The 23,200-nt window shown below is 41.4% G+C and overlaps 1 protein-coding gene across 1 annotated transcript in view; it reads right to left on the reverse strand.

Moving 5' to 3' along the window:
* Positions 1 to 23,200, reverse strand: part of PARN (poly(A)-specific ribonuclease) — a 250,366-nt gene that overhangs the window by 174,948 nt on the left and 52,218 nt on the right. The window contains exon 20 of the mRNA XM_053694700.1: positions 18,105 to 18,191. Coding sequence (XP_053550675.1) covers positions 18,105 to 18,191 — 87 coding nt within the window. The remainder of the gene's footprint in view (positions 1 to 18,104; positions 18,192 to 23,200) is intronic.

The raw sequence follows: 23,200 nt of genomic DNA on the forward strand, positions 1-23,200 counted from the left end.
AAATCAAGCGTTCAATCTCCAAGCAGTCAGCTGGAGTGAAACCAGATTCGGATGTTCGAACGGACCCTGAACAAGAAGGTCTCGTCTCAAAGGTAGCTTCCAAGGTGGAGCCGATGACATATTCACCAGATCTGCATACCAAGTCCTGCGTGGCCACGCAGGAGCTATCAAGATCACCGACGCCCTCTCCTGATTGATCCTGGCTACCAGCCTGGGGATGAGAGGAAACGGCGGGAACACATAAGCTAGTTTGAAGGTCCAAGGTGCTACTAGTGCATCCACTAGAGCCGCCTTGGGATCCCTGGATCTGGACCCGTAGCAAGGAACTTTGAAGTTCTGACGAGAGGCCATCAGATCCATGTCTGGAATGCCCCAAAGTTGAGTGACTTGGGCAAAGATTTCCGGATGGAGTTCCCACTCCCCCGGATGCAATGTCTGACGACTCAGAAAATCCGCTTCCCAATTTTCCACTCCCGGGATGTGGATAGCAGACAGGTGGCAGGAGTGAGACTCCGCCCATAGAATGATCTTGGTCACTTCTTCCATCGCTAGGGAACTCCTTGTTCCCCCCTGATGGTTGATATACGCAACAGTCGTCATGTTGTCTGATTGAAACCGTATGAACTTGGTCCTCGCTAGCTGAGGCCAAGCCTTGAGAGCATTGAATATCGCTCTCAGTTCCAGAATATTTATCGGTAGAAGAGATTCTTCCCGAGACCAAAGACCCTGAGCTTTCAGGGATCCCCAGACCGCGCCCCAGCCCATCAGACTGGCGTCGGTCGTGACAATGACCCACTCTGGTCTGTGGAATGTCATCCCTCGTGACAGGTTGTCCAGGGACAGCCACCAACGGAGTGAGTCTCTGGTCCTCTGATTTACTTGTATCTTTGGAGACAAGTCTGTATAGTCCCCATTCCACTGACTGAGCATGCACAGTTGTAACGGTCTTAGATGAATGCGCGCAAAAGGAACTATGTCCATTGCCGCTACCATCAACCCGATCACTTCCATGCACTGAGCTACGGAAGGAAGAGGAACGGAATGAAGTATTCGACAAGAGTCCAGGAGCTTTGTCTTTCTGGCCTCTGTTAGAAAAATCCTCATTTCTGAGGAGTCTATAATTGTTCCCAAGAAGGGAACCCTTGTTGACGGGGATAGAGAACTCTTTTCCACGTTCACTTTCCAGCCGTGCGATCTGAGAAAGGCCAGGACGATGTCCGTGTGAGCCTTTGCTCGAGGGAGGGACGACGCTTGAATTAGAATGTCGTCCAGGTAAGGTACTACTGCAATGCCCCTTGGTCTTAGCACAGCTAGAAGGGACCCTAGTACCTTTGTGAAAATCCTTGGAGCAGTGGCTAATCCGAAAGGAAGCGCCACGAACTGGTAATGTTTGTCCAGGAATGCAAACCTTAGGAACCGATGATGTTCCTTGTGGATAGGAATATGTAGATACGCATCCTTTAAATCCACCGTGGTCATGAATTGACCTTCCTGGATGGAAGGAAGGATAGTTCGAATGGTTTCCATCTTGAAAGATGGGACCTTGAGAAATTTGTTTAAGATCTTGAGATCTAGGATTGGTCTGAATGTTCCCTCTTTTTTGGGAACTATGAACAGATTGGAGTAGAACCCCATCCCTTGTTCTCTCAATGGAACAGGATGAATCACTCCCATTTTTAACAGGTCTTCTACGCAAAGTAAGAACGCCTGTCTTTTTATGTGGTCTGAAGACAACTGAGACCTGTGGAACCTTCCCCTTGGGGGAAGTCCCTTGAATTCCAGAAGATAACCCTGGGAGACTATTTCTAGCGCCCAAGGATCCAGAACATCTCTTGCCCAAGCCTGAGCGAAGAGAGAGAGTCTGCCCCCCACCAGATCCGGTCCCGGATCGGGGGCCGATATTTCATGCTGTCTTGGTAGCAGTGGCAGGTTTCTTTGCCTGCTTTCCCTTGTTCCAGCCTTGCATTGGTCTCCAAGCTGGCTTGGCCTGAGAAGTATTACCTTCTTGCTTAGAGGACGTAGCACCTTGGGCTGGTCCGTTTTTACGAAATGGACGAAAATTAGGTCTATTTTTTGCCTTGAAAGGCCGATCCTGAGGAAGGGCATGGCCCTTACCCCCAGTGATATCAGAGATAATCTCTTTCAAGTCAGGACCAAACAGCGTTTTCCCCTTGAAAGGAATGTTTAGTAGCTTGTTCTTGGAAGACGCATCAGCCGACCAAGATTTCAACCAAAGCGCTCTGCGCGCCACAATAGCAAACCCAGAATTCTTAGCCGCTAACTTAGCCAATTGCAAAGAGGCGTCAAGAGTGAAAGAATTAGCCAATTTGAGAGCATTGACTCTGTCCATAATCTCCTCATAAGGAGGCGAGTCACTATCGAGCACCTTAATCAGTTCATCAAACCAGAAATATGCGGCTGTAGTGACAGGGACAATGCATGAAATGGGTTGTAGAAGGTAACCCTGCTGAACAAACATCTTTTTAAGCAAACCTTCTAATTTTTTATCCATAGGATCTTTGAAAGCACAACTATCCTCTATGGGAATAGTGGTGCGTTTGTTTAAAGTAGAAACCGCTCCCTCGACCTTGGGGACTGACTGCCATAAGTCCTTTCTGGGGTCGACCATAGGAAACAATTTTTTAAATATGGGGGGAGGGACGAAAGGAATACCGGGCCTTTCCCATTCTTTATTAACAATGTCCGCCACCCGCTTGGGTATAGGAAAAGCTTCTGGGAGCCCCGGCACCTCTAGGAACTTGTCCATTTTACATAGTTTCTCTGGGATGACCAAATTTTCACAATCATCCAGAGTGGATAATACCTCCTTAAGCAAAATGCGGAGATGTTCCAATTTAAATTTAAAAGTAATCACATCAGATTCAGCCTGCTGAGAAATATTCCCTAAATCAGTAATTTCTCCCTCAGACAAAACCTCCCTGGCCCCCTCAGATTGGGTTAGGGGCCCTTCAGAGATATTAATATCAGCGTCGTCATGCTCTTCAGTAACTAAAACAGAGCATCCACGCTTACGCTGAACAGGGTTCATTTTGGCTAAAATGTTTTTGACAGAATTATCCATTACAGCCGTTAATTGTTGCATAGTAAGGAGTATTGGCGCGCTAGATGTACTAGGGGCCTCCTGAGTGGGCAAGACTCGTGTAGACGAAGGAGGGAATGATGCAGTACCATGCTTACTCCCCTCACTTGAGGAATCATCTTGGGCATCATTGTCATTATCACATAAATCACATTTATTTAAATGAATAGGAATTCTGGCTTCCCCACATTCAGAACACAGTCTATCTGGTAGTTCAGACATGTTAAACAGGCATAAACTTGATAAGAAAGTACAAAAAACGTTTTGAAATAAAACCGTTACTGTCACTTTAAATTTTAAACTGAACACACTTTATTACTGCAATTGCGAAAAAACATGAAGGAATTGTTCAAAATTCACCAAACTTTCACCACAGTGTCTTAAAGCCTTGAAAATATTGCACACCAAATTTGGAAGCTTTAACCCTTAAAATAACGGAACCGGAGCCGTTTTAAGCTTTAACCCCTTTACAGTCCCTGGTATCTGCTTTGCTGAGACCCAACCAAACCCAAGGGGAATACGATACCAAATGATGCCTTCAGAAGTCTTTTTTAAGTATCAGAGCTCCTCTCACATGCGACTGCATGCCATGCCTCTCAAAAACAAGTGCGCAACACCGGCGCGAAAATGAGACTCTGCCTATGCTTTGGGAAAGCCCCTAAAGAATAAGGTGTCTAAAACAGTGCCTGCCGATATTATTATATCAAAATACCCAGAATAAATGATTCCTCAAGGCTAAATAAGTGTTAATATCAATCGATTTAGCCCAAAAAATGTCTACAGTCTAAATAAGCCCTTGTGAAGCCCTTATTTACAATCGTAATAAACATGGCTTACCGGATCCCATAGGGAAAATGACAGCTTCCAGCATTACATCGTCTTGTTAGAATGTGTCATACCTCAAGCAGCAAAGACTGCAAACTGTTCCCCCAACTGAAGTTAATGCTCTCAACAGTCCTGTGTGGAACAGCCATGGATTTTAGTTACGGTTGCTAAAATCATTTTCCTCATACAAACAGAATTCTTCATCTCTTTTCTGTTTCTGAGTAAATAGTACGTACCAGCACTATTTGAAAATAACAAACTCTTGATTGAATAATGAAAAACTACAGTTAAACACTAAAAAACTCTAAGCCATCTCCGTGGAGATGTTGCCTGTACAACGGCAAAGAGAATGACTGGGGTAGGCGGAGCCTAGGAGGGATCATGTGACCAGCTTTGCTGGGCTCTTTGCCATTTCCTGTTGGGGAAGAGAATATCCCACAAGTAAGGATGACGCCGTGGACCGGACACACCTATGTTGGAGAAAGTAAAGTTAACATGTTTATCATTCATATGAACAATGACATCTGCAGGTCCTTTTAAGCCTTCATTCACTATAAGTGCCTAACCACGTGAAAATAAAAGCTAAAATAGGATCTGGCCCCATTATGGTAAGTTCTACTCTAGCTTTATTGTAAACTTTTTACAATTAGATAATCTTAGTGATATTTTAGATTGACTTTACTTGATCACTTGCTATGAAGTTGCGCTATAATAAAAAAAAACAAAAAAAACTTTAATCCAGTTGTGCCACTAGATATCGCACGCTCCTGCTGCCCACTTCAAAAGTAATATTTTTTGTGAGCCAACGGTTTCAACTGTTCTACAATTACTTCAGGGGACAAAAAACACATTAAAAAGTTAAAAGCGCATCTTCATTACAAGTGACCAATTAAGGGTGATCTAAAACATCACCAACATTCAGGATCAGATTATAAAAAGTGGAAAGTGTACCCATCTTAACAAAAATAAGCCAATATACAGCAACCCTTTTAATTTAATTTCTTATGGTAGAGCCCTTTTATGTAACATTGCTTCTACAACTGGTAGAGAATATATTTCTAATGCTGTTCTCCACAGTAGCTATGGAGAACTTTAATGCCCACATTTGCAGGAGAACTTTGTCCTCTACAGGAGAATTTCTTTTATACATTTCTAACTAGTCTAATGAGGAGAACTATATCAAAGATGACAAAGGATCTAATTTAACCTTTTATTTTGGCGCACGTTCTCCAGAGAATGGGAACCGAGTAGGAAAACTTTAGTCGAACGTGCCCAGTTTTAGGGGCAAATATAGGATTATAGTAATGCTAAATCTTGCCCACAGTGGTCCTATGCCAACACAAACATTTGACCCAAACAATTTAGTAAATCTTAAAGGGACACTGAACCCAAATTTTTTCTTTCATGATTCAGAAAGAGCATGCCATTTTAAGCAATTTTCTAATTTACTCCTATTATCAATTTTTCTTCATTCTCTTGCTAACTTTATTTGAAAAGAAGGCATCTAAGCTTTTTTTTGGTTCAGACCTCTGGACAGCACTTTTATTGGTGGATGAATTTATCCACCAATCAGCATGGACAACCCAGGTTATTCACCAAAAATGGGCCGGCATCTAAACTTACATTCTTGCATTTCAAATGAAGATACCAAGAGAATGAAGAAAATTTGATAATAGGAGTAAATTAGAAAGTTGCTTAAAATTTCATGCTCTATCTGAATCACAAAAGAAAAAAAACATAATTTATGCTTACCTGATAAATTTATTTCTCTTGTAGTGTATCCAGTCCACGGATCATCCATTACTTGTGGGATATTCTCCTTCCCAACAGGAAGTTGCAAGAGGATCACCCACAGCAGAGCTGCTATATAGCTCCTCCCCTCACTGCCATATCCAGTCATTCGACCGAAACAAGACGAGAAAGGAGAAACCATAGGGTGCAGTGGTGACTGTAGTTTAATTAAAATTTAGACCTGCCTTAAAAAGGACAGGGCGGGCCGTGGACTGGATACACTACAAGAGAAATAAATTTATCAGGTAAGCATAAATTATGTTTTCTCTTGTTAAGTGTATCCAGTCCACGGATCATCCATTACTTGTGGGATACCAATACCAAAGCTTAAGTACACGGATGATGGGAGGGACAAGGCAGGAACATTTAAACAGAAGGAACCACTGCCTGTAGAACCTGTCTCCCAAAAACAGCCTCCGAAGAAGCAAAAGTGTCAAATTTGTAAAATTTTGAAAAGGTGTGAAGCGAAGACCAAGTCGCAGCCTTGCAAATCTGTTCAACAGAGGCCTCATTTTTAAAGGCCCAGGTGGAAGCCACAGCTCTAGTAGAATGAGCTGTAATCCTTTCAGGGGGCTGCTGTCCAGCAGTCTCATAGGCTAAGCGTATTATGCTCCGAAGCCAAAAGGAGAGAGAGGTTGTCGAAGCTTTTTGACCTCTCCTCTGTCCAGAGTAAACGACAAACAGGGCAGATGTTTGATGAAAATCTTTAGTAGCCTGTAAGTAAAACTTCAAGCCACGGACTACGTCCAGATTATGCAAAAGACGTTCCTTCTTTGAAGAAGGATTAGGACACAATGATGGAACAACAATCTCTTGATTGATATTCCTGTTAGAAACCACCTTAGGTAAAAACCCAGGTTTGGTACGCAGAACTACCTTTTCTGAATAAAAAATCAGATAAGGAGAATCACAATGTAAGGCAAATAACTCAGACTCTTCGAGCCGAGGAAATAGCCATCAAAAACAGAACTTTCCAAGATAAAAAAGTTTAATATCAATGGAATGAAGGGGTTCAAACGGAACTCCCTGAAGAACTTTAAGAACCAAGTTTAAGCTCCACGGGGGAGCAACAGTTTTAAACACAGGCTTAATACTAACCAAAGCCTGACAAAATGCCTGGACGTCTGGAACTTCTGCCAGATGCTTGTGCAAAAGAATAGACAGAGCAGAGATCAGTCCTTTTAAAGAACTAGCTGATAAGCCTTTGTCCAAACCCTCTTGGTGAAAGGACAATATCCTAGGAATCCTAACCTTACTTCATGAGTAACTCTTGGATTCACACCAATAAAGATATTTACGCCATATCTTATGGTAGATTTTCCTGGTGACAGGCTTCCGAGCCTGTATTAAGGTATCAATGACTGACTTGGAGAAGCCACGCCTTGATAGAATCAAGCGTTCAATCGCCATGCAGTCAGTCTCAGAGAAATTAGATTTGGATGATTGAAAGGACCTTGTATTAGAAGGTCCTGCCTCAGAGGCAGAGTCCATGGTGGAAGAGATGACATGTCCGCTAGGTCTGCATACCAGGTCCTGCGTGGCCACGCAGGCGCTATCAGAATCACCGATTCTCTCCTCTGTTTGATATTGGCAATCAGTCGAGTGAGCAGAGGAAACTGTGGAAACACATAGGCCAGGTTGAAGAACCAAGGAACTGCTGGAGCATCCATCAGCGTTGCTCCCGGGTCCCTGGACCTGGATCCGTAACAAGGAAGCTTGGCGTTTTGGAGAGACGCCATGAGATCAAGTTCTGGTTTGCCACAACGATGGACCAGTTGAGCAAACACCTCCGGATGGAGTTCCCACTCCCCCGGATGAAAAGTCTGACGAATTAGAAAATCCGCCTCCCAGTTCTCTACACCTGGGATGTGGATCGCTGACAGGTGGCAAGAGTGAGACTCTGCCCAGCGAATTATCTTTGAGACTTCTAACATCGCTAGGGAACTCCTGGTTCCCCCTTGATGGTTGATGTAAGCCACAGTCGTGATGTTGTCCGACTGAAATCTGATGAACCTCAGTGTTGCTAACTGAGGCCAAGCTAGAAGAGCATTGAATATTGCTCTTAACTCCAGAATATTTATTGGGAGGAGTTTCTCCTCCTGAGTCCACGATCCCTGAGCCTTCAGGGAGTTCCAGACTGCGCCCCAACCTAGAAGGCTGGCATCTGTTACAATCGTCCAATCTGGCATGCGAAAGGTCTTGATGGACCCAAAAAAGCCACCAGAGAAGAGAATCTCTGGTCTCTTGATCCAGATTTAGTAGAGGGGACAAATCTGAGTAATCCCCATTCCACTGACTTAGCATGCATAATTGCAGCGGTCTGAGATGCAGGCGCGCAAATGGCACTATGTCCATTGCCGCTACCATTAAGCCGATTACTTCCATGCACTGAGCCACTGACGGGCGTGGAATGGAATGAAGGACACGGCAAGCATTTAGAAGTTTTGATAACCTGGACTCAGTCAGGTAAATTTTCATCTCTACAGAATCTATAAGAGTCCCTAGGAAGGAGACTCTTGTGAGTGGTGATAGAGAACTCTTTTCCACGTTCACTTTCCACCCATGCAACCTCAGAAATGCCAGAACTATCTCTGTATGAGACTTGGCAATTTGAAAGCTTGACGCCTGTATCAGGATGTTGTCTAGATACGGAGCCACCGCTATGCCTCGCGGTCTTAGAACCACCAGAAGTGAGCCCAGAACCTTTGTAAAAATTCTCGGGGCAGTGGCCAACCTGAAGGGAAGCGATACAAATTGGTAATGCCTGTCTAGAAAGGCAAACCTTAGGAACCGATGATCTTTGTGAATCGGTATGTGAAGGTAGGCATCCTTTAAGTCCACTGTGGTCATGTACTGACCCGCTTGGATCATGGGTAGGATGGTCCGAATAGTTTCCATTTTGAATGATGGAACTGAGGAATTTGTTTAAGATCTTTAGATCCAAGATTGGTCTGAAGGTTCCCTCTTTCTTGGAACCACAAACAGATTTGAATAAAATCCCTGTCCTTGTTCCGTCCGCGGAACTGGATGGATCACTCCCATTACTAGGAGGTCTTGCACACAGCTTAGGAATGCCTCTTTCTTTATCTGGTTTGCTGATAACCTTGAAAGATGAAATCTCCCTTGTGGAGGAGAAGCTTTGAAGTCCAGAAGATATCCCTGAGATATGATCTCCAACGCCCAGGGATCCTGAACATCTCTTGCCCACGCCTGGGCGAAGAGAGAAAGTCTGCCCCCCACTAGATCCGTTTCCGAATAGGGGGCCGTTCCTTCATGTAGTCTTGGGGGCAGCAGCTGGCTTTGTGGCCTGCTTGCCCTTGTTCCAGGACTGGTTAGGTTTCCAGGCCTGTCTGGAATGAGCAACAGTTCCCTCTGTTTTGAAGCGGAGGAAGTTGATGCTGCTCCTGCCTTGAAATCTCGAAAGGCACGAAAATTAGACTGTTTGGCCTTTGATTTGGCCCTGTCCTGGGGAAGGGTATGACCCTTGCCTCCAGTAATTTCAGCAATAATTTCCTTCAAGCCAGGCCCGAATAAGGTCTGCCCCTTGAAAGGAATGTTGAGTAATTTAGACTTTGAAGTCACGTCAGCTGACCAGGATTTAAGCCATAGCGCCCTACGCGCCTGGATGGCGAATCCGGAATTCTTAGCCGTTAGTTTAGTCAAATGAACAATGGCATCAGAAACAAATGAGTTAGCTAGCTTAAGCGTTCTAAGCTTGTCAATAATTTCATTCAATGGAGCTGTCTGGATGGCCTCTTCCAGGGCCTCAAACCAGAATGCCGCCGCAGCAGTGACAGGCGCGATGCATGCAAGGGGCTGTAAAATAAAACCTTGTTGAATAAACATTTTCTTAAGGTAACCCTCTAATTTTTTATCCATTGGATCTGAAAAAGCACAACTGTCCTCAACCGGGATAGTGATACGCTTTGCTAAAGTAGAAACTGCTCCCTCCACCTTAGGGACCGTCTGCCATAAGTCCCGTGTAGTGGCGTCTATTGGAAACATTTTTCTAAATATAGGAGGTGAGGAAAAGGGCACACCTGGTATATCCCACTCCTTGCTAATAATTTCTGTAAGCCTTTTAGGTATAGGAAAAACGTCAGTACACACCGGCACTGCATAGTATCTATCCAGCCTACACAATTTCTCTGGAATTGCAACTGTGTTACAGTCATTCAGAGCAGCTAATACCTCCCCAAGCAATACACGGAGGTTCTCAAGCTTAAATTTAAAATTAGAAATCTCTGAATCAGGTTTCCCCGAGTCAGAGATGTCACCCACAGACTGAAGCTCTCCGTCCTCATGTTCTGCATACTGTGACGCAGTATCAGACATGGCTCTAACAGCATTTGCGCGCTCTGCATCTCTCCTAACCCCAGAGCTATCGCGATTGCCTCTTAATTCAGGCAATCTAGATAATACCTCTGACAGGGTATTATTCATGATTGCAGCCATGTCCTGCAAGGTAATCGCTATGGGCGTCCCTGATGTAATTGGCGCCATATTAGCGTGCGTCCCCTGAGCGGGAGGCAAAGGGTCTGACACGTGGGGAGAGTTAGTCGGCATAACTTCACCCTCGACAGAACCCTCTGGTGATAATTCTTTTATAGATAAAGACTGATCTTTACTGTTTAAGGTGAAATCAATACATTTAGTACACATTCTCCTATGGGGCTCCACCATGGCTTTCAAACATAATGAACAAGTAGGTTCCTCTGTGTCAGACATGTTTAAACAGACTAGCAATGAGACTAGAAAGCTTGGAAAACACTTTAAAACAAGTTTACAAGCAATATAAAAAACGTTACTGCGCCTTTAAGAAACAAATTTTCCCAAATTTAGAAATAACAGTGAAAAAATGCAGTTACACTAACGAAATTTTTACAGTGTATGTAATAAGTTAGCAGAGCATTGCACCCACTTGCAAATGGATGATTAACCCCTTAATACCAAAAACGGAATAACAAAAACGTTTTTTAAACAGTCACAACAACTGCCACAGCTCTACAGTGGCTTTTTACCTCCCTCAATACGACTTTTGAAGCCTTTTGAGCCCTTCAGAGAAGTCCTGGATCATGCAGGAAGAAGCTGGATGTCTGTGTCTAATTTTTGTTGTGCAAAAAAAACGCCAAAATAGGCCCCTCCCACTCATATTACAACAGTGGGAAGCCTCAGGGAACTGTTTCTAGGCAAAATTCAAGCCAGCCATGTGGAAAAAACTAGGCCCCAATAAGTTTTATCACCAAACATATGTAAAAAAATGATTAAACATGCCAGCAAACGTTTTAAAATACACTTTTATAAGAGTATGTATCTCTATTAATAAGCCTGATACCAGTCGCTATCACTGCATTTAAGGCTTTACTTACATTACTTCTGTATCAGCAGCATTTTCTAGCAAATTCCATCCCTAGAAAAATATTTTAACTGCACATACCTTATTACAGGAAAACCTGCACGCTATTCCCCCTCTGAAGTTACCTCACTCCTCAGAATATGTGAGAACAGCAAAGGATCTTAGTTACTTCTGCTAAGATCATAGAAAACGCAGGCAGATTCTTCTTCTAAATACTGCCTGAGATTAACAGTACACTCCGGTACCATTTAAAAATAACAAACTTTTGATTGAAGAATAAACTAAGTATAAAACACCACACTCCTCTTACGACCTCCATCTTAGTTGAGAGTTGCAAGAGAATGACTGGATATGGCAGTGAGGGGAGGAGCTATATAGCAGCTCTGCTGTGGGTGATCCTCTTGCAACTTCCTGTTGGGAAGGAGAATATCCCACAAGTAATGGATGATCCGTGGACTGGATACACTTAACAAGAGAAATTGGGTTCAGTGTCCCTTTAAAGAATCTATGAAAACAAAAGTATAACAAGATTTAAACGGTAACACTTTAGTTTACTAATAAATGATGCCAGGAGGTTAGGCAAGATGGCTTTAATATAGCACATTTATACAAACCACCATCTAACTTCTGACTGACACATCAAAAAGGAAACCAAACCTATTCAAGAGATTATCAAGGGTGTTTTTTTTTTCTGGACAGCTCTGGTGATTAAAAAAAAAAAAGTTGCTATCAAAATGTTTGTTTTAAAGGTTTTCTTAACATTTTGTAGATCGCTGTATTGCTACCGGAAAATGCCCAATAGATTTTGTTCGGAAACTTTCTACGTAGTGAAATTCTGTTTTGCAGACAGTTTTTGGTTTAAATGAACATGCATTGTTAGTGCACAAATTACCTTGCATGTTTTGGGGGGGGGGGGGGGGGAGATTTTTTAAATTAACCCTTTGATGAATTCTTCTTTCCTAAACGTTTTTGTAAAGTCACTGGACCTACAAGAACAATCTGGAGATCTGTTCAGCATTTGGCAATACACCTTTGTGTGTAATTTTACTACTTTACTGTTGAGAGAGATATTGATAAAAAAAAAAAAAGTTATTTCAGGATTCTGATATCAAGAGTACAAGGTAAGTTTGATATGCTATCTATTTAAAAGCATACCTAGGTAGGCCGAGTAGTGTACACATCTGGAAGACTATATAGCAGCAGTTATAAGTTGTGCAAACACTGCTGCCATCTAGGGCTAAAAATGTATAGTTTAAAAGCAGAACTGCTGCAACATAGGCTCAGGTGGTACACTATCTAGGTATGCTCTTCAACAAAAGATACTAAACACAATTTAGAAAGGTTTCGTTTAAACTATGCTCTCTGAATCATGACAATTTGGGTTTCATGTCCCTTTAAAAAAAAATTTTAAAAAAAAAGCATTTTTCAAAAGAGCAATAACCTTTGAACATACCATCATTCTTAAATGGACATTGAACTCCTAACGCCCAATTAAGCCCTTCAAAATTAAGGTTAAGTTCATTTAACTTATTTTGCTAGAACAATAGAGGGTTTTGCAAATAAAGATCAGTTCAGGCATAAACCTCTAGAAAAGCTTGGTGTATTTTCTGTTCCTAACTGACCTAGCAAAGGAGACTAGAAAGATGTAAACAAGCTTATGTAAGGATTTAACCAATCCCCGAGTAGACTGCTGCATGATCACCTACATTTTCCATTCTCTCTAGGGGTGTGGGGAACCAGCACACTTTTCAGACAAGGCGCTTAGTGACACTGGCAACCTTATCCAATTGCTTGTGCATCTTGTCCCTCACAGACACGGACCAGATCATGCAATAACAGCCGAGGGCATATACGCTCCAGAGAGCTCTGTTCTAATCTGAGCCTTGGGCGCAGCAACCACCTCTGGGAACCTAACCATGGGTCCAAACCCCCACTACGTGCTTTTGCAGGTACTCTGACAGAATGCGTGTGATGGATAATAATCTGACCGACAAATGTCAGTCGGATAACAGTCTGGTCTGAGAACCTTTAAAAGCACGTCATGGGGGGGTGGGATACATGGCTAGGTACCCAGAGGTGGTTGCGGCAACCGAAGTTCCGATTAGAACAGAGCGCTCTGGAGCGTATCTGCCCTCAGCTGTTAGTGCATTAACTGATTGGTCCGTGTGACCATGAGGCACAACCAATTGGATAATGTTGCCAGCCTAGTCTTTTTAGAGGTATTTTCAGCTAAAGGCAAAATAATTTAACTAAATACCAATGTAGGCTAGGAATCTGTCTTGCAGCAGTGTTTGTTACATCAAAAACTTTGTTATTGAGACGTGTGAGCTCTTGTGGGAAACTGAGAAAGCCACACACCGTGCAAACATCCAAGAGATTAACACCTACTCTAATTATGGTTGATGTTAAGAGCAAACTGAAAGGAAGGTCCATTAATGTGCTCAGACCGTTAAAATGGTCATTCCCTACATGCGTTTTCTTTAGATAGATAAGGCTTCTGAGAGATGCAGAATCAATTTTTTTGGATGTGAAAAATCTCACAGGCAATCAGAGCAGAGAAGTTGAACACAATGAGGATTCAACATGGGTAATGGCAACTGCACAAACCAATATTTCATCAATGAAATGAACACTGGTGCGTACCAGACATACTTAAGTGTCCTTCAGCAACTTACAAAGTTAGTTTTCAGCAGCTGGCTTAGAAGTGGCAGTTCAGACTTGTGCTTTCTAGACGTGTGAAAGATCAAAATTTGTGATTAGTCGGCAGTATTTGGTTCTTTCTGGCACTGAATTTATTAGAGGAAAAAATAGCACAACGTGCAAATATCTCTGCAGGGTGTGTCACATTTGTTTTAAGAAATCAGGTGTTGGAACAAACCAAATACCAAAACCGGTGGCTACACAATTTGTTTCACTAACTAGTAAATCAGAATTTTTGCAAATCTAATATATTTCCACTAATACTTTAGATTTTAAGATTATGCAGATCACAATCCTTTACAAAAAAAAACAAAAAAAAAACAATTTTACAGATAATTAGTTTCTATTTGTAGAAGAATCAGTTGGCTGATCCTCCCCCTATGTCTGGAAAGGGTGAGGATCATAGTTTGTTTTTTACCCAAGGCAGCCATGGTTTACTTTAGAAGACATGCTTTCTCTGTAAGCTTCATGGTATTTGCCACTGATTCCAGTGTTCTAACCCAGAGTCATCCAGATCTAGAATACCTATAGCTAGGTGTGGCTGCTGAGTGGACAAGACTTCAACCCTGAAATATCTAATGCCGTCATAAAAAACAATACTTCAAGCCACGAAACGGATGACAAATTTTGCAATTTTTATCTGATATGGATGGCCATTTTATAGCCTCTTTTGTTCATCGCTCAAGAATAGGAAAGACATTTGTATTAAGATTTAAGTTTTTGCTTCATATATTACACAATGCGATGATATGCACCTCCAAGAGACCAACATCGCTTCTTAGGATCCTTAAATTTCTGAGATTCCATAATGTATGTCTAGTTCAAAGACAAAAAAGTTCTTAGCCTTAGTGAATGTTCTCAAAATTCCGTATGTATTTAAAGTCAAGGTATGAGCTAAGAATGAGATGGACTTAACGAGTCATGTTAAACTTTGTAAAATGTGTATGAGTAAATGCTGTCTAGGGTTATGAGCCAAGAGAGGGAAATCTTTATTTCAGCCTTTAATTTACACTTTTAGAACTCTACTGCTCTAATTAAATAGAAATCTAAAATTTTAATGGAGGTTTTAGATTAATTAATTTAAAAAAAAAAAAAAAAACACCTTTCAAAACATAAATTAAAGAGATAAGCCTTTTCTGCTTGAAAAGCAAGACTAGAAGAAAAACACGTCTTATCCTCACAAGCGATAATTTTCATGCCACAAGGATAAGTTACAAACAGAACACAAATGGGCGCATCAGAAGGACTAGGAGAGAACTACTTTTCTACAGCAAACCATTCCATGATTTAGCTGGGGTAAGCAAGAGCACTTTAAAGGAATTTCCACAAATGTGTGCAATATATACTATCCAAATAGCATTTAACAAGTGCAGAAAAACGCACCGACCACCGCACATAAGTGAATGTTCCACTTTATACAAGTACTTCACAGAGCAGACTGAAAACCGTAGTCAGCATTCAGCTGTTCAACGCTTGGTAGACAAAAGTCATGAGAAAAAAAAATTAGATGTTGACAACTTACAGCTGGCAGAATACACTTTGTTGTAGCAGTCTTAGCGACATGGCAAAAAACATGACTTAAAGGGACAGTCAACACCAGAATTTTTGTTGTTTAAAAAGAAAGTTGATCCCTTTATTACCCATTCCCCAGTTTTGCATAACCAACAGTTATAATACACGTTTTACCTCTGTAATTACCTTGTATCTAAGCTTCTGCTGACTGCCCCTTATTTCAGTCAGCAGAAGTTTAGAAATAGCCAATGTTTACATGTTCTTTGCAAGTTATAGGGCAATAAATACAAGTAGCACTTAACTATTTCAAAACCACTTTTTTCAAAATTAGCGCTAATTACATTGGAACACTAATATCTTTCAGGAACCCCTAAATATACCTTGACATGTATATATTTTTTTTTAGAAGACATCCCAAAGTATTGATCTAGGCCCATTTTGGTATATTTAATGCCACCATTTCACCGCCAAATGCGATCAAATATAAAAAAAAAAACGTTCACTTTTTCACAAATTTTAGGTTTCTCACTGAAATTACAATCAGCTTGTGGCACAAATGGTTGTAAATGCTTCCCTGGGATCCCCCTTGTTCAGAAATAGACATATGGCTTCGGCGTTGCTTTTTGGTAATTAGAAGGCCGCTAAGCTCCACACTTGTATTATGCGCAGCAGTGGTGGGGTTAAACGGATAGTTTACTCAAACATTTTCTCCCCTTTAATTTGTTCACAATGATCCACTTTACCTGCTGGAGTGTATTAAATTGTTTACAAGTAGCTCCTTTACCCTTATATTGGCATTTGAAATTGTTGATTTAGCATGTGGTATCCCCACCTGAAAGTTTGTGGCCGCGCGTACCAGCTATAGATAAGCTTTGTAAACACAGCCAGCAGAAGAAATTACACTCCCAGTGGGTTATAGAAGAGATAAGGTAATAAAATGTTGATTTTCCATTGTTCTCTCAAAGTACTGGTGATTGTTTTACGGACAGATATAAGATAAAGCAGGAATATGTACACAATGTGATACAGTAATGAGATCTGATTATACCTACAAGCTCAACCCATTTTATTAGGTTGTGGCTTCAAAACACAAAATCAGAGCTTTAATATACACAAATAAGCCTTAAAAGCTCATTTTCATACATTTTATACTCTGCAGTTGGTAAAAAAAGCAATTGTAAACACATTAAGGGAAAAACTATTTTACAGTATAATGTCCCTTTAATTAGGAAGCTTGAAGGGTTAATTTTAGCTTTAGTGTAGAGATCAGCCTCCCACATCTCACCCCCTGATCTCTCCCTTACAGCTCTCTTCCCACCCCCACCCCACAATTGTCCCCGCCACCTTAAGTACTGGCAAAAAGTCTGCCAGTACTAAAATAAAAAAGGTATCTTAATTTTTTTTTAGCATATTTACATATGAAGCTGTGTAGGATTCCCCTTAGCCCCCAACCTCCCTGATCCCGCCCCCCCCCATACAGCTCTCTAACCCTCCCTATCTACCTATTTGCCGCCATCTTGTGTACTGGGGGTTAGCTGCCCCCCATACCCTACCCACCCTCCACCTCCTGGATCCCTCCCCAGCACTTTTTATCCCACTTCACTCTCCCTGCTTCCCATTGCGTTACATGAAATCACTGGTAGATGCGGCGCGCGTGCACGCCTCCACCCCCCCCCTGCGCCGCCGCCGCAACTAAACCATTACTGGAGTCTTATAACAGAGGACTCATTTGCAGAATCTGAAGCTTTAATTTGTTAATACATGTGACCTCCCATTTGCGACACATTTCAAATCTATTTCCTCGGTTCCACTACTTAGTTTAGCTAAACCCTTCTCTTATAGGACCCCAGTTAAGAAATCCTAATGCTTACTGGACACAGGTGGGGAGAGCTGAACAAATTGGTTTACAAAACTTATGCCAAGAAAGAAGGGTGTTTCCAATTACTGGTATCAATTTAATGGCAAAAATGACTATCGAGCAATTTGATATGTTCTGTATCGCAGGTCCCCAACATTATATTTCAATAGAATACACATTTTAACATTCTGAAATACATATTTAATTTATCAAAGAGACAGCTTCCAACAACTGGTTTCTATCTCTGGACACCTGAGAACTGAGCAAAGCTTCTAAAGGCGCCCGTACAAAGCAAAAAGCGTGAGCAATGTGCGCAGATTATCTTCACAGCCAGTAGACTACAGTTTGAGCCAATACAGGAATGAGGTCATTTGAATAAAGCAAAAGCTTCCGGATAGAAACCACATGGAAAACAAATTTGAAACCCACAAGTGGATAATGTATAAATCCAACATGCTGGAAAAGCTGCACAGACTTTACTAATCTGCATTATTAAGCTCTAATAAACAATAACCCTTTAAATGCCTGAAGCATACCACATACCATTAATTAGGCACTGCATAAACACCTTTAATTTCCGCAATTTATAAGTAGTACGGTGTAAACTACAACATTTTATTTAGACAATAGTTACAGGTCATACTGCAGCTTATATGTAAAATAAAGGTTGTTTTAGATCATTAATACTTTAGTATACATAGAACCCTCAGAAAGACAGTTCATTATTTTACTCAGAAAGGTCATCTTTGTTGTGTATATAGACTATTTGCATTTCAAAAGTAACAACAACAAAACAGAAATATATAGTACATTGATAGTTGTATTTAAACAAAAAATATTAAATAAGAGGTTTAGAATTCAGAATAAGTTTGGGGGTTTGTACCTGTAACCTATGTTCGTGTTATTTTCCTTAAAATGAATGTAAATTTTAACGTCACAAAATAAATGTGACAATGTCTTACCGAAGGCACTGAAGAGTTGGTAGAGATCACTTGTCTTCCACTCTTTTGGAAAAGCAACATGAAGAACATTGTCTCTTTTAGGCTGCACTGTAACACAAAATAGAACTCATTAAACAACTAGATAACATTGCTGTCTAAACATTAAACGGTACAATTTAAAAAGTTTTAACCCATAATATTGAAAGCTGGTGCATTTCCCATAGCGATAAGCTGGTAAGTTTCTATCAGACAGCTCAAATAAAAGCGAACTTCCATATACAAGGAATAGGACATCATATGTGACTCCACAAAATCATTGCTGTGGCGTACAGAGTAAATTTGTAAAATTAAAAATGACATTAATATAAATTGTATATATTTTATATTTAAACATGGGGGGGCGCAAGATAGTTTGAAACAAATCCTTAAAGGGACGAGAAACCCACATTTTCTCTGATGATCAAGATAGAAGTAAATTGTAATGTTTTAAATTGTATTCGCGATTATCAAATTTGCTTCATTCTTTAGATATCCTTTGTTGAAGAAAAAGTAATGCACATGGTTGACCCAATAACACAAGGCATCTATGTGCAGCCCATGAGCTTATTCAAATAGGCTTTTTTAACCAAGGATAGAGAATTAAGCAAATTAGAAAGTTGTTTAAATTGCATGTTCTTGCTGAAACATGAAAAAAAAAAATTGTGGTTTTAAGTCTCTTTAAAGGGATATGGAACCCATAGCTTCCCTCTTATCGGTTAGATTGAACATGCAATTTTAAACAACTTCTAATTTACATCTATGACATTTTCATAGTTCTAATGGTATCTTGTTGAAATGCAGGGACGTAATCTCAGAAACGTTTCTAGAGCACTATATGGCAGCAGTTTTGCAAGAATATTATCCATTAGCAAGAGCACTAAATAGCACGTTTTCCTGCCTTGTAGTGCTTCAGGCACCTACCCAAGTATCTCTACAACAAAGAATATCAAGGGAACAAAGCAAAATGAATAGAAGTAAACTGGAAACTAAAATTTTATGCTCTAAATCACAAAAACAAAATTTATGCTTACCCGATAAATTTCTCTTTCCGGATATGGAGAGTCCACAATGTCATTCAATTACTAGTGGGAATATCACTCCTGGCCAGCAGGAGGCGGCAAAGAGCAGCACAGAAAAGCTGTTAAGTGTCACTCCCCTACCCATAATCCCCATTGATTCAACCGAAGAGAAATGGAAAAAGAACAACAAGTGTAGGTGTCTGAGGTTTAGTAAAAATCAAACCATAATAAAGGGTGGGGTCATGGACTCTCCATATCTGGAAAGAAAAATTTATCAGGCAAGCATACATTTTGTTTTCTTTACTAAGATATGGAGAGTCCACAACATCATTCATTCAATTACTAGTGGGAACCAATACCTAAGCTAGAGGGCACAGAATGAACAGGAAGGGAGAACAAGCCGGGCAGACCTAAACGAAAGACACCACCGCTTGATGAACCTCTCCTCCAAAAAAAGGACGCCTCAGCCAAGGCAAAAGTATCAAATTTGTAAAAAGTATGCAGAGCGGACCAAGTTGCAGCCTTGCAAATCTGTTCCACAGAAGCTTCATTTTTTGAAAGCCCAAGAAGGAGACAGCCCTAGCGGAATGAGCTGTAATTCTCTCAGGAGGCTGCTGTCCAGCAGTCTCATAAGCAAAACGACTCGCACTTCTCAACCAGAGGAAAAGTAGCCTTCTGACCATTACGCTTTCCTGAGATACAAACAAAAAGGGCAGATGACTGGCAAAAATCCTTAGTCGCCTGTAGGTAGAACTTTAGAGCATGCACATCATCCAAGCTGTGCAAAGGACGTTCTTTTAGAGAACAACCAACAATTTCCTGATTAATATTTCTATCCGAAAACCATTTTAGGAAGAAACCCCAATTTAGTACGAAGAACCGCCTTATCTGCATGAAAGATGAGGCGAATCACACTGCAAAGCCAAGAGTTCTGAAACTCTCAGAGCAGAAGAGATAGCAATAAGAAACAAAACCTTCCAAGATAGCAATTTAATATCTACGGAATACATTGGCTCAAACAGAGCCTGCTGCAAAAAACTTGAAGATTAAGGCTCCAAGGAGGAGCATCAGATTTAAACACAGGCCTGATTCTGACCAGGGCCTGACAAAGATTGAACATCTGGCACCTCCGCCAGATGCTTGTGTAACAAAATAGATAATGCAGAAATCTGACCTCTCTACACCGTCATGGAGAAGACACAAAATTCTAGGAATCCTGACCCTACTCCAAGGAGTATCTCTTAGATTCACACCAATAAAGGTATTTACACCATACCTTATGGTAAATTTTTCGAGTAACAGGTTTGCAAGCCTGGATCATGGACTCAATCACGCTTAGACAGAACTATGCGTTTAATCTCCAAGCAGTCAGCTTCAGAGAAATGAGATTTGGTTGGCGGAATGGACACAGAGTTAGGTCCTTCCTCAGATGCAACCTCCAAGGCAACCGAGAAGACATCTTCACTAGGTCTGCATACCAGATCCTGCGAGACCATGCACAAGCTATTAGAATTACTGATGTTCTCCATTGTTTGATACAAGCGCAAACTGGGGAAACAGGTATGCTAGGCCGAAATACCAAAGAACAGCCAGAGCATCTATTAGAGCGGCCTGAGGATCTCTCGACCTTGAACCATACCTTGGAAGCTTGGCATTCTGCTGAAACGCCATCAGATCCAACTCCGGCACCCCCCCACTTGAGGGTTAACCTGGAGAACACCTCTGGATGGAGACCTCACTCTCCGAAGTGAAATCTGTCTGCCATCTACATTCCTGGAGTGGACAACTGGGAAGAGGATTTCTAGAGCAGATAGAAAATTGTGAGCTTCGGCCCACTGAATAATCCGTGCCACCTCCTTCATGGCTAAGGAATTCTGAGTTCCTCTGTGGTGGTTGATGTAAGCCACTGAGGTGACGTTGTCCGACTCAAACCTGATAAACCGTGCTAAGGACAATTGAGGCCAAACCATCAGAGCATTGTAAAATCGCTCTCAACTCCAGCTTGCGACCGTGGTCACAATTACCCAGGAAGGTCTCTGGAAGCATGTGCCCTGAGAAAGCCACCACAGGAGAGAGAGTCTGTGGACTGGTCTCCATTCCATTGTCTGAGCATGCATAATTGCAGAGCTCTCAAATGGAATCGAGCAAAGGGAATGAAGCCCATGGAAGCATCAGACCAATTACCTCCATACATTGAGCCACTGATGGCTGAACAGTAGACTGAAGAGTGGAAAGAGAATTTTGGATTTAAACCTCCCGTCAGAAAGATTTTCATAGATAGGGAATCTATTATGGTTCCTAAGAAAACCACCCTTGTAGCTGGAACAAGGGCACTATTTTCCAGATTCACTTTCCAACCATGGGAACAAAGAAGAGACAACAAGATCTCTGTATGAGTTTGCTTGTTGAAAAGATGGCGTATGAACAAATGTTGTCCAGGTATAGCGCCACTGCAATTCCAAGACCTGATCACTGCCAAGAGAGCCCCAGAACCTTTGAGAAAATTCTGAGAACTGTGGCAAATCCAAACTGAAGAGCCACAAACAAAGTGTTGGTGTACAAAGGCAAATCTCAGAAATTTGTGATGATCCCTGTGGATGGGAACATGAAGATACACGTCCTTCAGGTCTATGGTCATCATGAATTGACCATCTTGGACCAAAGGAAGAATGGAATGAATGGTTTCAATTTTGAAGGACAGTACCCTGAAAAACTTGTATATGCACTTTAGGTCTAAAATGGGTCGAAAAGTTCACTCTTTTTGGGAACCACGAACAGATTTGAATAGAATCTTAGACCCAGTTCCCTTACTGGAACTGGAACAGGAACAATCACTCCCAGGGAGGAAAGGTTCTAAATGCAGTTCAAGAATGCCTCTTTTTACCTAGTCTGCAGGTAATTTTGAGGTGGAATCTGCCCCTGGGAGGGATAGTTTTTAATTCTATTTTGTAACCCTGAGAAACTATGTCCACAACCCAAGGATGTGGGACATCTCGTCTCAACGCTTGACAAAACAGGGAAAGTCTGCCCCCCACTTAATCCAAACCCAGACCGGGGGCCAACCCTTCATGCAGACTTGGAATAAGGGGAAGCAATCAAAGAAACCCTCCGCTGAGCCAAAGACTGATTGGGCTAAAAAAAAAAAAAAAAAAAAAAAAAAAAAAAAAAAAGACTAGGACTGCTCCTGCTTGGAAAAGGGAGAGGAAGACTTTTGAAGTTCTTGTCTTGCGGTAGAAGACCCTTTTCCACCTGTATTAGAAATGATTTCTGCCAGACCAGGTACGAACAAGGTCTTCCCCTTGTAAGGAAGCTCCAGAATCTTGGAGGCAACATTAGTTGACCAAGATTTTAGCCACAATGCCCTATGGGCTAGGACAAAGAAGCCAGACATCTTGGCTCCCAGTCTAATAACTTGCATGTTAACATCAGAAATAAAGGAATTCGCTAGTTTGAGAGCCTTAATCCTATCTTGTATCTCCTCCAATGAAGTCTCTATTAAAATTGATTTAGACAAGGCGTTGCACCAATAAGATGCCGCACTTGCTACTGTGGCAATACAAACTGCAGGTTGCCATTGAAGACCTTGATGAACATACATCTTCAAATAAGCTTCCAGATTTTTGTCCATGGGATTCTTAAAGGAGCAGCTATCTTCTATAGAGATAGTAGTTCTTAGCCAGAGTAGAAATAGCCCCCTTCTACTTTAGGCACCGTACGACAAGAATCTTCAATTAAGTCAGCAACAGGAAACCTCTTTAAATACGGGAGACAGGAATCCCTGGCTTATCCCATTTCTGTGAAATAATCTCCGTCACAGCAAAAACTTCCAGAAAAGGAGGAACATCATAGTATTTATTATGTTTCCTAGACTTCTTAGGGTTGACGACAGAAGTATCAGAGTCGTCCAAATTAGCCAATACCTCCTTTAATTGTACATGAAGGTGTTCAAGCTTAAATATGAAGTTTACTACATCAGTATCAGATGAGGGAATACTGTCTGAATCTGAGATTTCACACTTAGAGGCTACCAATGTATCAGACTTATGAGGGAGGGCAACC

This window comes from Bombina bombina, chromosome 11 (assembly GCF_027579735.1).
Source record: "Bombina bombina isolate aBomBom1 chromosome 11, aBomBom1.pri, whole genome shotgun sequence".
Classification (NCBI taxonomy): domain Eukaryota; kingdom Metazoa; phylum Chordata; class Amphibia; order Anura; family Bombinatoridae; genus Bombina; species Bombina bombina.